This window comes from Eptatretus burgeri, chromosome 1 (assembly GCF_056783735.1).
Source record: "Eptatretus burgeri isolate ZD-2024b chromosome 1, Ebu_testis_v1, whole genome shotgun sequence".
Classification (NCBI taxonomy): domain Eukaryota; kingdom Metazoa; phylum Chordata; class Myxini; order Myxiniformes; family Myxinidae; genus Eptatretus; species Eptatretus burgeri.
This window is the reverse complement of record NC_140961.1, coordinates 68,758,462-68,774,896: the sequence shown is the minus strand read 5'-3', so window position 1 is coordinate 68,774,896 and position 16,435 is coordinate 68,758,462. Positions and strand designations below refer to the sequence as shown.

The 16,435-nt window shown below is 44.2% G+C and overlaps 1 protein-coding gene across 2 annotated transcripts in view; it reads left to right on the top strand.

Annotated features, from left to right (window-relative positions):
- The first annotated feature begins 7,008 nt into the window (after positions 1 to 7,008).
- The window catches only part of JOSD1 (Josephin domain containing 1), a 102,767-nt gene continuing 93,340 nt past the window's right edge, over positions 7,009 to 16,435 (top strand). The window contains exons 1-2 of one of the 2 annotated variants that reach the window (XM_085887044.1): positions 7,009 to 7,164; positions 15,322 to 15,567. In XM_085887044.1, the coding sequence (XP_085743170.1) occupies positions 15,389 to 15,567 (179 nt within the window). In that variant the 5' untranslated portion in view covers positions 7,009 to 7,164; positions 15,322 to 15,388. Of the gene's footprint in view, positions 7,165 to 15,286; positions 15,568 to 16,435 lie in introns of those variants that run through there. The other variant, XM_085887039.1, reaches the window with a different exon arrangement.

Genomic DNA, 16,435 nt, shown 5'->3' with positions numbered 1-16,435 from the left:
TGTGCTGTTTTAGCCTCTGCAAAACAAGTCCCAAAATTCGCAAATGTTCTCCGTCTGAATTCCCAGTGATGATTATATCATCGCTGAGACATTGTACCTTTGGTATTCCGGCCAATACCCGATCCATGGCATGTTGCCACACTGCAGGGGCTGATGCAACCCCAAACACGAGTCTGTTGTACTGGTACAGACCTTTGTGTGTATTGATTGTTAGGTACTTCTTGGAGTCTTCTTCCCTTTCAATCTGAAGATAAGCTTGGCATAAATCAAGCTTGGAGAACTTCTTTCCTCCTGCCAATGTTGCCAGTATATCATCAACAGGTGGTAGTGGGTATTGATCCACCTGAAGTAAGGAATTTATCGATGCCTTGAAATCCCCACAAAGCCTAATATCTCCATTGTGCTTCACAACGGGGACTACGGGCGAGAATCATTCACTCCATTCAACCTTGGAGATAATACCTGCCTGTTCCAATCGTTGAAGCTCAGCGTTTATTTTTGGATGTAATGCATATGGAGCTGGCCTAGCCTTGTGAAACACTGGCTTACTGTTCGTCTTCAAGCTCAACCTTGCTTTAGTGCCGCTCAGAGTTCCAATTTCATCCTTGAAGACCTCAGAGTACTGGTTGAGCAAGTGTTTCAATTGAGCATCAGTCGATCTGGAAATGGTTGAGTCGACGTGTATAGACTTGACGGTGTGCCAGTCGAGCTTGATCTTCCGCAACCAGTCTCTTCCCAACAAGGCTGGGCACTGAGTGTCCACAGCATATAAATCCAGCACATAGGATTGCTGATTGTACTGTACCAGCACACATAGCTTGCCTTTTGGTTTAATTTGCTCACTGGTGAAAGTATGAAGTACAGCTGCAGTGTTCTTTACTCTCAGATGTTTGTACAGTTTAGAGTACTCACACAATGAAATGACGGACACTGCCGAGCCAGTGTCCAACTCCATACGCAGATTTCTTTCTGCCACCTTGAGGTGAATCCAGATGACATCCAGCTTGTTGACATGGTTCGTTCCAATGTTCGCTACAAGCGAGTCTTCCTGGTCACTGTTACTGTTGCTACAACTCACACTATGTACATTTGTGTTCGTTTTCTTACCGAGCTTCCGGCATCTTCTTGCAGCATGATTCTTCAAGTGACAGTTATAAGTTATAACACTCCTCGTGCCGGAAATAACAAGTATCAGGGTGGTGTTTCCTTCTGCATCGGAAACAAGCCCCCTGTAATTTCCATCACTCTGGGCACCAGACGACCTGGAAGGCACAGCCCAGGCTTAGTAGCCATCTTGTGGACCTCGGGTCCTCCCTTATTCTGTAACTCCACAGAATCTTTTGCAGCAGTTTCCATGGCAATCGCGAGTTCAACAGCTCTCCGGAAACTAAGCTCACTTTCCGACAACAGGCACTTCTGAATACTCTCCCTCGTCAATCCACAGACGAGCCTGTCTCGTAATATAATGTGTCATTTAGATTGTCACCAAAGACGCAGTGCTGAGACAACCTTTTAAACTTGTCGACAAAAATCACATATCGATTCTCCATCATGCTGATTATATTTGAGGAATCGAAATCGCTGTGCAATTATGCTGGGTTTTGGGCATAAGTGATCCTGGAGAATTTTCACCAATTCCCCATAAGGCTTTGTGCATAGCTTGTCCGCCGGACAATGTCTGGTGCAGTGATGTTCCAAAGCAGCCCGTACATTTTGCTGCCAACTATGCTAAGAAATACTGGCACCTGTCTTTCACCAGAAAATACTGCTCCAGCCTCTCCGAATATGCTAGCCAGTCTTCCCGCCCTTTATCAAACGGCTCAATGCTACCGATTATAGCTTGCACATCTTCGTGACACAACACAAATGGCGATCACTCCCAGTCTGAGTTCCACGGCCTTTGACGCTCCAGGCCCCAACGTTTGTCTTGCTGTTCCAGCGAAGCTCAATGGGCCTTGGACTTACACAGCAGCTGAGCGTTGGTCAAACAACTTGACCGCAGCAAAGAAATCCCATCCTCGTCGCCAGTTTATTACATACTAGTATGTCCCCGTACGTGCGTGGCCGTACGTGCAAAAAAAAAAAAATAAAAAAAAAACTTTCAAACCGCGAGCCAGAAACAACAACCACACAGGCCGTTCCTTCGCTCTCGTGTGCCCGTACGTGCAAACCAAAAAAAAAAAAACTTTCAAACTGCGAGCCAGAAACAACCACACAGGCCGTACCTTCGCTCTCGTAAATGACGACTGGATTGGGGCATTGCGTTTTTCTATCAATGCGCATAATAAATCGAGAAATTATTAGAATGCATTGTCATCACTATCCGGAAGTAGTGCGTGCCCGTACGTAATGTTCACATGCATTCCACAAATTATCGCTTGCATTGAAGTAACAACTGCTGTGATACTTCCACACATAGAGTTAATTAAAATCAAGTTTACCTCCCTGTCTTTGCTTGCCATGACATTCGCTGCCATTGACCATTGCCACTCCTATGCCACAGTAACTAAGGCACCGATCGATCCCCATCGTAACCGGCACGGCAAGCGATGTCATCGTCGGCTGGCCGCGCATCCGCCTACGCGAAGTTAAGTCCTCATTGTCCGGAAGTTCGCATATTACAGTTATGATTATTCGCAATTAAATTTTAATGGCCAATTATTCAATTAGCGCCAACGTATTTTGCCTTTTTGCAAAGTCATCGCAAGGAAAAACACAAAGAGAAGAGAAGAGAAGAGAAGAGAGAGAAGAGAAAAAAAAAACTTTCAAACAACAACACAGTCTGTTCCTTCGCTCTCGTAAACGACGACTGGATTGGGACATTGTGTTTATCTATAAATGCGCAAAAAAAATTGAGAAATTATTAGAATACACTAAGTCATCACTATCCGGAAGTCCATACGTTGTAACCCGTAATGGGGAACGCAGCTGAAGTTCTCTTCCCCATCGGCCACGCCTACGCAGCAACGTATCTTCTCATTGCTTGGTAAATAAATGGCTGCAGCAACGTGTCTTGTCATTGGTTGGTAAATAAATGGCCATAACTTGGGAAGCACTTGTCTGATTAATATCAAACCTTGAAAAGGCACATACTCAGGTCCCCAGCAATATACCTGGCAAGTTTCAATTAGATCGGACCAGTGGTTGTCGAGAAACAGCGGTCACACACACACACACACACACACACACACACACACACACACACACACACACACACACACACACACACACACACACACACACACACACACACACACACACACACACACACACACACACACACACCCCTTGCTGGAATTATAGATACAGGGTGCCCCACAGAAAACCAGGAAATTTGGTACAGTTTATTTAAAACAAATCAAAAGCAAACTTTGATGTAGTGTAAAACAAAGATCACCTCACGTTGAAAATTTGATAACTGCTGCATTCTGAAATAAAATAAAAAAACGGTTAGAAAATTTATGTTAGTTTATTGATATGGTAAAATAGGGCAAAATAAATCTCAAAATCTCAAATTTCCTGGTTTTCTGTGGGGCACCCTGTAGATGCAATCGGATTAAGTGGAGCTCGACGTCACCATGACAAGCATGGGAAATGGCGAGCCAGGAACCACTTTATTCTACACTGCATATCAATATGCAAAGCTGTCAATACACCACAGCAATTGCTGTCAAAGGCACTACCACAAAGTATTGACTCAGGGGGTTGAATAAGATTTATTTGCCACAAGACATTTCAGGTTTTAATTGGTTCACGAGCGCCAGCCAGAGTGACCACTATATTTGTTATGTCTGTGTGTCTGTCTGTCCGTCTGTGTGTCTGTCTGTCCAGAGCATAACTCCGTGCACTTTGATCCGATCTTGATGAAACTAGGTTATGTGTTCGATATCAATGTCGACTTGTGTTTTCCTGGATGAGGGTGTGGCCACGCCCATTGTGGGTGGAGCCACGCCCAAAAAGTAGCCATTTTTAGGGGGTAGTCGGATTAAAAATCTATCTTCTCCTCGGGAATTGACTGAATGGAATGGGTTCTTCGGTATTTGAATAGCAAAATGAATTATCTAAAACTTGTCGATGTCCGATTTTACATTTTCGTCCCAAGGTCAAGGTCACAAATTCAAAAACTCAGAAAATTGCGAATTTTGACATAAAAATCATACGACCGCCCAAACTTTGAGAGCTAGGATGACAATATTTTTTATGCATAATCTTGAGGTCATTCCCCACCTAAAGTCTTGAAACCATTTTGCTCTATCTCAAACACCTTGCCCGTGGCGCCCCCTTCAAGTTTGTTTTTACGCCGATTTCATCAAAGTATGGATAATTATCCGAGGAGTGCGAAATGCCATATAGCCTATATGACGTTATATTGTTCCTGGAATGTTCCAGAGGAGGTTTTGCACCAAAGGTCATAATCCTTGACCTTTGACCTTTAAAGGCCACAAAGGTCAAATTTTCAAAGTTGTGGGAATTGAACCGGGTTTTCGACCTTCTTCGACGAACTAACTCCAATAAGCTATAGCACGTATGCTGTTTCCTTATTTTAATGTCCACAACATTGTTTTGTGACCTTTAAAGGTTATGCAAACGTCACATTTTGAAGGTTGCTGAATGAAACCGGGTTTTCGACATTTTGCAGCTAATAACTTGTCACCAGTGCCGGATTAAGTCTCGGCTGGCCCGAAGGCACATTTTGAAATTTTAGAGAATGGCCTGAAAATTTTAAATTAGATCTCAGACTCATGGAAACGGACCCCAGACAAAAGATTAGAAATTAGAAATAATTTGTTTAAAATAAAAAAAAATTGACGAAAACTGCTTGTCCCTCTTAAAAAAAATGACACAATCTATATGAATATTATGATTATATCAGACGATGGACAATCCCGAATTCCCAATGACCTCATTTTCTAAAGCCGTAATGTAACCGCTCTACTGATTTGCTGAGACAGACTGTCGCCCAATGTAGGGATAAACACAATCATAATTATAATGTGATAGATCTATAGAAAGATTCATAGCACTAGACTAGTAGTACGAGTACGAATGCCATTCGCACGGTTAATAACAAAAATTTAAGAGTTTATCATAGCCGATAATGCAATATATTACTAGACCAATAAGAATTGTATGTAAAAAAAAAAAAAAAAGTTGCCTAAATTTTTGTGGCCCGAATTTTTGGCTGGCCCTAAGGCCTCGTCTGCCTAATGGTTAATCCAGCACTACCTGTCACTCGTACCACATCATGATGAACATTTTTTTTTAACTTGGTCAAAAATTATCACATCGTCTCATTCTTGACTTCTGAAACAATTTACATCGTCAAATACCACTCGTGAACCATCGTCATCTTCAGACTTGTTTTTAATTTGATTTGTAAAAATTTCGAAAAAACGTTTTCACTTTGTCGTGGGGTATTTTATGTGGATCGGTGACAAAAAATTTAAATTTAATCCATATTAAATTCAGGCTGTAACAACAAAAAAATGTGACAAAGGCACTGTATAATACAGTATAGCATGATATTTGAAAAAGTTAGGGACGAATTATGACTAAAGTGGTGTACGAGTTGGTTTCGGTGACATCATTTAGAATTCAAGAGGAAAGGTTCAACAGTCTCTGGAACATGACAATCTGCACACACATCCTCCAGGGGTGAGATGTGATTAGATCCTCGTGGAGGATCTCAAAGTCTGACTCACATTGTTGTTCTTCATCTTCTTGTGGACTTTTTTGTTTTACAGCCTACAGTTTTCATCGAAACTTCCTGAAACTTGGCATATACATGTAAAAATACCCTGCGCAGACAGTAACCATCTCCGATTTTGAAAATTCCTCCGAGAAAAAAAAGTTATGACGTCAAAATATCTCCGCTAATGGAAATCACCCATACCATTATCTCCGAAACTTGGCAAGCTTTTTGAATTTTGTTTGCGGGAATCAAGCCGGGCATTAGTACAGATAATTATTTATCGCAAACCTGATACATCACAATGACGTCATATTCGTGTTTATGACGTCATCATTAAGAGTACGAGGATTTTAGCTCATTCGAGCTTGTTATACCAAGTTTCTTGTAGATCTCTCGCCAAATGGCTCATAAGCAATCAAGCAAGAACTCCTCTCGAAACCGTTAATACGGAACGGCTGGCTTGGCAAGCGCTTGCGCACACACACACACACACACACACACACACACACACACACACACACACACACACACACACACACACACACACACACACACACACACACACACACACACACACACACACACACACACACACACACACACACACACACACACACACACACACACACACACACACACACACACACACACACACACCTGTTGTGTTGCAACCAATGCGATAAGCAGGTGAAAGACCCCTGGTTACTTCCACGAATTGGGTAAGTCGAACGTGATCCTCAGGGGAGTTTCTAAAAAAAAAAATAAAGGATCTTGCAGTTAAAAGAGCACAATAACTCTTGCCAAAAAGAGTGAAGATGGTTTCTTCTCGATCGATGCGCGATATTCCGAGAATTCCATATCCGAAGGTAAATTAAGAGTTTGAAATATTGGAATCACCCAGCACTCGGCAAACTTCGTCACTTTCGGTGATTAAACACGCCCCTTTTTAAGAGCGGGCGGTAAAGCGGCCGTTAGTTTCAGCGGCGGTGTAACGCTCGGCGGGATTGCTGGAATTTTTTTTTACATGATTTCCGTAAGATGTTCCGACGATGAAAAAGTGCCTCCTCGTGACGGTACAATTTCAGCTAATAGATTCAGTTAAAATAAAGCAAATCGGGAAGAAGAAAATAAAAATCAACCAATCTGTGATTAAACACGCCCCTTTTTAAGAACGGGCGGTAAAGCGGCTGTTAGTTTCAGCGGCGGTGTAACGCTCGGCCGCGATTGCTGGAAAAAAATTTACATGATTTTCGCAAGATGTTCCGACGGTGAAAAAGTGCCTCCTCGTGATGGTACAATTTCAGCTAATAGATTCGGTTAAAATAAAGCAATCGGGAGTCAGAAGAAAAAAAAAATCAACCAATCGTTGGAAACGTGTGACGTCAGCAGACTCAGGAAGCGCCAGGTTCGCCGTTTGTCACGTGATGTTTCTTTCGCCCCAACGGCCGGTCGGCTGAGTCGAGTGATGTCCGGTATGTTTTGAGCACTTTACCCTTGATTCCGTGTTCACCTGCATTTTTCCTCTCAACATTGAAGGTCCATTGATTATTTATTTGCCGATTTTTCCTTTTTATAGACTCGTTATAAATGCAAGAGGTTGCAGGTTCCGGTTTCTTCGTCTTTATTTCCTCGCTTGTATCTATCCCAGGTTCAAATGCCGTTGTTTTTTTTTTAACATAAGACTTGAGAGCGATATGAAGGGTGATGTTTACGGATTACCCTCGAATGTGGATTTGTCGCACGTGGTAAACAAGAGTGTTGCTCGTAAGAGTACAGTATTTCACTGCTCGGTGTTCTCACACCCACTCTTAAATCTTTGTGTAAAAACGAAAGTGATCCAAAAAAACGTTTGTGTGTGACCTGGAAGGCACATGACTCAACTCTGGAGTTCAACACAGAAATGGCGGGCCAAATGGCCAACCAGTTTCCTTGTGTAAGGAGGAGGAGATTGGGACCATACTCTGTGCAGAGCGTTGGTGCTGCTTCAGCAGTCTCTTTGGCTATTTGGCACAATACTGGACGGATCGCCATTCCGACGCGGTATACCAGCATGATGGCACTCATTTTGCTGACCTCGGAAGGATGACAGGCCGAGTCAACCCCACCTGGTATTAATTCAACAGCTGAGTGGGATTTTCAACTCAGGACTCGAGGATCCAAAGCCCACCACCCGAACCATTAAGTCAACACCAGGCGTACGTCGTACTCGTCACTTGTGTCAGGTCGTACTGGTTGGCCCCGGTGTCGTCACGCGAAGACCGGGGAACCTTTTGCATAATTTGATGCAATAGGTTGGATTCCTGACAGCGCATCGACCTTCAAACGCTCAGGGAGCAGGCAGCACACACTTCATCTGTCTCTCCGCCGATGGAGGCACCCGACGTCCAACACTTGATCGCTTGCCCAACGTGCTGTTGTTTCATGTTTTTACATCAGTTTGATTGAGGGTTGAAAGTTTTTATTGTGACGTGCTCCTTCCGCATGAGAAGACTATGCGATGCGGAAAATTTTGAGGGAATTGAGGCATGGATTTTATTTGTTTTTGTTTATTTATTTATTTTGGTGTACAGGGTCGAGGTTTTGGAAGAGCGAGAGCACAGAACGGATCAGGATACACCGGAACAAAAGGAACAGCAGAAAGAGAATGGGGGAAATGCCACTAGCAGAGCCGAGGGTGAAGATAGATGGAGATGGTCAAACAGGGATGTGGGTAACGATAAGGGGTAGTCTCGACCACAATGAGTGGACAAGATGTATACAGAAGCAAAATTTGTGCGTTTAACAGGTGTATAAAAGATCATGGTTTTTTGGATGGCGGATGATCTGAGATGGTGGTGAACGGCTGTCTTAAATACCTGAAGGTAAGAATGAGATTTATGAGGATGTGCAAGTCTTGGTTCTGCATGCTGGGAAGAATGAGGAACAAATGAGTGGAGGTGTGCAGTGATCCTGGATTTAGGTAGTTTTTACTAGAAGGGGGTTGCTGGTGGACCACGTACACCCTTGCAGATACCTTTGGGGGGGGGGATAAAGCACACAGAGGGCAGAGGGTGCAAGACAGAGACCACTGATCTATCGGCGCATAGACTCAGCTTCATCGTGGCAGATTCCAATCATTTTGTAGGTCTTGGTTTCCATGGCATTAAGCTGAGCAAGGTGTGAGGCAGGGGAGCCAGCCCAGAGGGGAGAGCAGTACTCCATCAATTAAGCTGCGGATGAAAGCCTTGTCGGTGGAAAGGAGTTCCGGTGTGCCAAGGAAGGCCTCTGCACGATGCAGGAACATTCTCCAGTTGCTGCTGAGTGATTTCATGAATTGCATTTGTGATGCTAGTGTTGGTTACTCAAAAGAATGGCGTTTCGATGAATAAACAGTAATTTTACCTGGCCCAATAAAAAACAAGTCCAAGGGGAATGAGGTGGTCCACATCTATCCATCCCCTTCTCTGGGAAGACAACATGCAAACACTTTGCACACCACAAGCAAAGTGGCAAGGAGCATAAGCACTCCAGCAAGAACTCCATTCAATACCATTAATAAGGAACGACTGGCTTGGCAAGCGCTAGCAAGCTTGCTGCAAAGTAACTGAACACACGCACCCCTGTTGTGTTGCAACCAATGCAATTTACAGGTTAAAGACCCCGAAAATATTAAATCGACAGAGTTCAGGGATTAATAAATTATGTAACGTTTACGTGGACTTCATTCGAATGACTCCTGGACGGAGGCAGCAACTTCCTAACCGATTCGTCACCTGACGAATTATGGTTTGTCATTCACTGAACCCGTTTCTTTAAACCTCTTCATCCAATACACTACTTTCAAAATGACGTAATCCGCCCCAGAATGCTCGGTGCGCATGCTCAGACACCCCGGGACACGGCATTGTTCGGGACAACCTATAACTTGTATCGTGTGTACGAGATAAGGATCGTTACCTAAAATGGCTCGCAAAGCTTCTACAAGAAGCCATAATTACTTGGAAACATACATGCGAGAAAGGGATGTGCCTCTACAAAACAAAGGAGTTGAATAACTTTGCCCAAAGAGTTTGCCCAAAAAGCTGAGATCTTACAGCTTCCCGCACCGCAACCTGCCGAGGACGTGGACAGGTGTAAGGCCTGGTTACTGCGCGTTCCACCCAAAAGAACGAGCCGATCGGTTCAGGTCCGGATGCAGTTGTCTATCAGCAGGATACGAAACGTCAACTGTTCAGCCTGGTGGAGGTGTGCACTCCACCGCATGCCCGTTCTAGTATCTATCATGTTTACGTCCAAAGTTATAAAAGTTCAAAGTTGCACTAGGACTGTATGTATGAACACCCTGTACTATAATCTTATGAACAAAACAACAGTGTTTTCTGATCCTAATGAATACCCAATTCATATGTACTTTTTAAATGCCCATCATAGCAGGGCATCTCCTTTTGTTTAGATTGAGTAAATTTCCCTATATATTTATAGTGTCCATATTCAACATTCATGATCAATTGCATTTTGTCTGTCAATGTGCTTTATTTAGCACCTGTGCTGCCATTTCTTGGGTTAGTGTATCCCTGTGTTGCCACTCATGAAATATGGTTGTTAAAAAAAAATTTAAAACATTATTTTATCAATTTGATTTACAAAATATGCTGAAACCTTTTATAGTTCTGCCGATGTTAAATGTAAGAGCTTTTGATTGAATATTTTCAGCTTCTGTTGTCATCGCTGTACAATCACAGATGAACGCGAAGTGAATGAGCAAAGCTAAGACTCTCTCTATGTGCACTTATTGATGTCAATCGAGTCCGTTTCCCATTGAGCGCACTATGCACAACGCACGTTCACGTGAAGTCAAACTCCACACGTGCACGCTGACGTCCGTGGGGTCCATGACTTGTCGGATGGTATTGATCAAGAGGGAAGGATGCGTCAAATTGGCCCGTACTGGAGGAAATGCCAATAAACAGTTTTACCCTGTTCTAAATCAGGTCAGGTATGGGAGCATGTGCCAGAACAGCGCGTCGCTGCGTCCACTTTCCGCCGGTACTCCAGGGGCCTCCGTCTGGCCATCCCCCAGGCAGATGCCAGGCCCATCCCCATCTCCTTGAGATGATGGTCAACCTGCTGCAACCATGGGCACGTGGTCGGCCCACTGGCCTCCTCCACTCATGAGACTCCCTCGCTGAGAGAATCTGGTGAGCAGGATCAGTGTCAGGATCTACCTTTCTATTTTATTTATTTCTAAATATAAATAAATAATACCTTTTTACCCCTCAGCCTGAATCGGCTAAGGGGTATTGTCGTCATAGGCGTTGTCCGGCTGGCGTCCGGGCATCTGTCAACTTTTGGTTTCCGTCAATTTCGCGGAGAACTCCTTGTCCGATTAAATCCATTTTTGCAGGGTGTGTTGGGGTTGAGTAGAGGAAGGTTCCTTTCGAAAATGGGTGCGCTGCGATTTTCAATGTGGCCTCCATGGCAGCCATCTTGAAATTGGTTTCTGTCGATTTCGAGGAGAACGCCTTGTCCGATTCAATCCATTTTTGCAGTGTGTTGGGGCTGGGTCGAGGAAGGTTCCTTTCGATAATCAGTGCGATGCGATATCCAATATAGCGGCTAGGGCAGCCATCTTGAATTTGGTTTCCAGACAATAACTTTAGAACGGCTTGACAAATTGATTTTATTTTCATGGGGTTATAATGGGGGTAGTTAGAGGAAGGTTCCTTTCGATATACAGCACAATCCGATATCCAATATGGCGGCTAGGGCAGCCATCTTGAATTTGGTTTCCGGACAATAACTTGAGACCGGCTTGACTTATTGATTTCATTTTTGTGTGATATAATGGGTGTGGTTAGAGGAAGGTTCCTTTCGATATTCAGCGCAATCCGATATCCAATCTGGCGGCTAGAGCAGCCATCTTGAATTTAGTTTCCGGACAATAACTTGAGAACGGCTTCACACATTGATTTTATTCTGGCGAGGTATAATGGGGTTGAGTAGAGGAAGGTTCCTTTCCAAAATGGGCATGCTGCGACTTTCACTGTGACCGCCACGCCAGCCATCTTGAAATTGGTTTCCGTCAATTTCGAGGAGAACGCCTTGTCCGATTAAATCCATTTTTGCTGGGTGTGTTGGGGTTGAGTAGAGGAAGGTTACTTTCGAAAATGGGCATGCTGCGATTTTCAATATGGCCACCATCTTGAAATTGGTTTGCATCAAGGGGCTGAGGGGTTACGCCCGCTTTGCGGAGCTATTTTTTTTTTTTCTTACAATCTCAGGTTTAAAAAAAAAATTGTGCAAAAATTAGGTGTTATAGTATTATAAAAGGGGAATGGTGATCCAGGAAGCGCTCAGCAAGGAAACTGTTTGGAATCATTTTCATCTTTGTTTCTTTAACGACTATATTAACCCACTGCGAATATATCAGTTGATTTCGTTTTAAGCTCGCCTGTTCGAAGAACAGAGAGCTATAGCGATACCCTGGCGTGAGCGTCAGCGTCAGCGTGAAAATGTTAGTTTTTGGTGCAAGTTATTTCCTTTCTAATGTTTTTATCTACCACACTTTTTTACTGATTACAATATACAAATACATATATTGCTTTAAAATTATTTGGATCGGACTTCATTGCAATGCTTTATAAAAAATATTATTAGACTAGTCTTTTAAAAACGATAAATGTATAAACAGGCGAGCATTGGGTGGCTTTGACACCAGCTCTCTGGTTAAACCAGTTATCACGTTGATCGTTATTTAACAGCAAACGATTCTACTCATCCAATATCTCATCGTTCCGTCTTGATCGTGCATGTTCTTGAGATTAACTGTATCAGTCATGATAAGATGTATGAAAAACAGCTCAAAGTACGAGCATATAGTATGTACCCTTGCTGTGCTATCTTTATCACGTAGTTAGAGTATCAAATATGCAGTTGCACAACATGGTATCCAGAAATGTTAAAACTAGCACAATGGCTTGGTTTGAATGCCTTCCAAGTACCGGTGGGTCTGTCATCGAGTCCTCTGGTACAAGAACACCAATGTACAGCACTGTGGCTACTGGAACACCCTTTTAATCGACGCACACAGTCTTAGCATTAAACTTGTTCTTGATCAATGTTATTGATGGATGTAAAATGAGGAGGCAGCTGAGACATGTAGACTGCACCAAATCTTGATTCGAGTTTGTGAGTACATACCATGGCGATAGTTATGGCATTTGCTTTCTGGCCGTAGTTCTGTGAACCACACCCAGCAAGTTCCCCAAAGAAATGCCATCTTCTTTAATGGCCACAAATATTCCCGCGTTCTTGCGGGGTTGGCTGCGGGAAGTTTTGCCCTCAGTCTTTCACGAATCGGTTAGCCAGGCCTGCCGGTTGACGAAGTTGATGGCAAGAATTTGGAATTTGGTCATTGTGTTGGTGATTGCTCACCTACTCTTCGTGAAGGACACCGTAGGATCTTCAACATCCACCAACAAATGCTGGCAGATGGGACGCCCAGTTTGATGTCCATCCGAGGGATGGGCACATACATTGATGAACTGCCCTGCCTGTAAAACACCGGGATGACAGTTCATAGCCGGGTCTGGATTTGAACCTAGGCAAGTGTGCACGCTTCTCGGCCATCCTGTCAGCACTCCAAGCAAACGCCGTGATTGTTTGAATGTTTAATTGTATTTAACGTCATTCGAAGAACATTTCAGAAGTCAGTCATTTCATGTGTGCTAACTCATTGCTGCCATCCCCTCTCCAAAGTGGACATAATAAATAAATTTTCCCCTTTTACAAAGAGGTTACAATGTCGGGTGGAGACTCTGGCAATGCTGAGCTACTCTTTTGATAACGCACCCAAATTAATTTCTTGTCACGGCCTGTTCGGCTGATGTATTTCAATTCCTGTGGTCAAGCATACCATCTGGTGTGTTATTCTTGAAACCATTTACACATTAATCTTTAATCATCTGAAGTTGCGGGCTTTGATGTATTTATTTTTTTCTCTCTCGAGGTACAGACATTATAAATTGTATTTGCTGTAACCCAGCTGATCATGTGGGCATATGGGTGGGTAGGGGGAGAGGGGTGTGGAGGGTGTGGTGGTTGGAAATTAATCCACTTGTCCCCATTCTTGGACCTCTTGGACATTTTCACATTCTCCCACCCTGTAAACTCTTGTTTCCCCTTCTCCCTTCCTGGATACTCCACAGTAGAAGCCCATTTGAAAAAATATCAATGAGACGGTTGGAGTGTGCAGCCTTCCTAAATGCATTCAATCATCCTACTTTTTCACCAGTGCGTGACCGCATTGGCAAGTTGGGTATCCTGAAACATTTGCAGTTAATGCAGATGACTGGGTCCACCCTTTTATCACTGAAGCACCACACATCTGCTTTTTGTGTGTTTTTTTTTTATTTTTTATTTTTTGTCCCTGCCTGCCACCCCCACTACCCTTGGCCTGCACTTCCACTCTCAATGATATGAATCGAAAAATTCTGTTTATTATAAAATCAACATAATCTCATCGAGACAGACATTGCATATTCGACCATGATACGATTAGGGATTTGTTCCACTGCTTACATCAATTTTGAGGGCCGGCTGTGCTCCGAATGCACATTCATGTGCTCATGTGCTCCAAATGGCTGGGGTAGGGGGGAGAAGAGTGTACCTCCGACCAACACAAGGTGCGGGGGGAATGGGGTGAAATATTAATTTTGCTCGTGTAATCTAATGATGTATGGTGGCTTTGCATGGCCTTGTTGTTGCCTCTAACGTCATCCACTTTATTCTCCCCTCACCATTTTGGGATTTTTTTCCTCCCCTCTTCCTTCTTCCAGCTCATCGAGCTCACCCACCCCCACATTTCTCAGCCCTCCCTCAACTTTTGGAGCCTCCTCCTTTCCCCCTCAACATGGACTGTAGACAGCTTGTTGTTTGTTTATTTATTTCAATTTGAATAAATAAAAAAAGATGGAATTAAATAAATTTATTTCGTACAGCATAATATTTTTGTGGCACTTTTATTTTTTTTTATTGTTTTTAGTTTTTTTTAAAAGTTCTGTGCAAAATTGACGCAAATATTTTGTAAACGAGAGGAATCCCTACTTGCTCGAAGCTTCTATGATTTTGTTATCAATACTACGTCGCTCGACAGATCACAGCTTACTGTACTGATGCTTTCGAACCACGCACGCGGGGGTTCCCGGGAAAAGTGACGTCGCCAGTGAATGGGACATGTCGAGAACAGACGTAACTGACTGTCGAGTCAGGCTTACACTTGCTTCGTTCTGTGCATAGTGTGTCGACCTGAACTGCCCTTTCCAGGACAGTACTTGTGAAGTGAGGCGAGATGAGAGCCATAGAGGGTGGGTGAGGGTGGGGAAGTCACGTGCTGTCCTGGGCAGGCGGACTCTCATTTAAAGGTCCTTCTGCCTGCATGTCTGTCCTCGCTCTCACCAGTGCATCTGCTCTCTACCCCCTGCCGAGGCACACCCTCGACCCACCCACCATTCCCATCGATCCCCCCACTGTGGGCAGTATGGCGTTGCTGCCGCCCATCCATGCGGATTCGGCTTAGGCCAAGTACCAAGGACACAGCTAGTTGGGGGCTCTGGTCTGTCTATGCCGTTTATGCCGATCTTTCTGTGCAGAGCGTTGTTCTGGATTCGCCATATCGCCTTGGGCTGCGCCGCTGCGCTGCGGCCTTTTGTCGGTGTCATGACGTGTCTGCCTTGGAAAAACGTGGGGAAGATGAAGGTGGACTCGGACGGGATGCCCCCGGTGGACGTGTACCATGAAAAACAGCGTCGGGAGCTGTGCGCACTACACGCACTCAACAACGTGCTCCAGGATGCAAACGCTTTCACCAAGGAGGTGCTCGATGAGATATGCCAAAGGTAAGTGCACACTGACTCACCATTCACTACCTTGGTTGGACATTCCCATTACTCTCGCTGAATTAATAGAACTCCTTTATAATGCATAAGGTGTGTCAACTTAATGACTGACTCTCGTGCCCTGCCTGACCATTCTGTTATTTGACTGATAAGATGATACGTGGTGGTTTTTGATCGATCATAATGAAATTGTAGTGGATAGTAACTTATCGCCTTTTTCAAGAGAGCTGTCTGTCACTCGGATGCACGAGAACCTTGAAGGGACCAAAGTGATTGCCATGGAGTCGCATTACACGGCTCAGATGGATGGCGGCCTTTAAACCTTCCGCACTTTTTACAGCCGAAGTGTTTTCGGTGGCAAATTAACACAGTTTGCTCATTCGTACGATCCATATTGATTCATCATCTGCTCTGTATGAGTGTTTGTAAGATGAACATTTCATGTTGGATGGAAGGAACATGGATGTAATTCTGTCTCCCTCTCTGTCTGTGCCTGTGTCTGTCTCTCTGTCTGTGCCTGTGTCTGTCTCTCTGTCTGTGCCTGTGTCTGTCTCTCTGTCTGTGCCTGTGTCTGTCTCTCTGTCTGTGCCTGTGTCTGTCTCTCTGTCTGTGCCTGTGTCTGTCTCTCTGTCTGTGCCTGTGTCTGTCTCTCTGTCTGTGCCTGTGTCTGTCTCTCTGTCTGTGCCTGTGTCTGTCTCTCTGTCTGTGCCTGTGTCTGTCTCTGTCTGTGTCTGTCTCTGTCTGTGCCTGTGTCTGTCTCTGTCTGTGCCTGTGTCTGTCTCTGTCTGTGTCTGTGCCTGTATCTGTCTCTCTGTCTGTCTCTCCGTCTGTCTCTCCGTCTGTCTCTCCGTCTGTCTCTCCGTCTGTC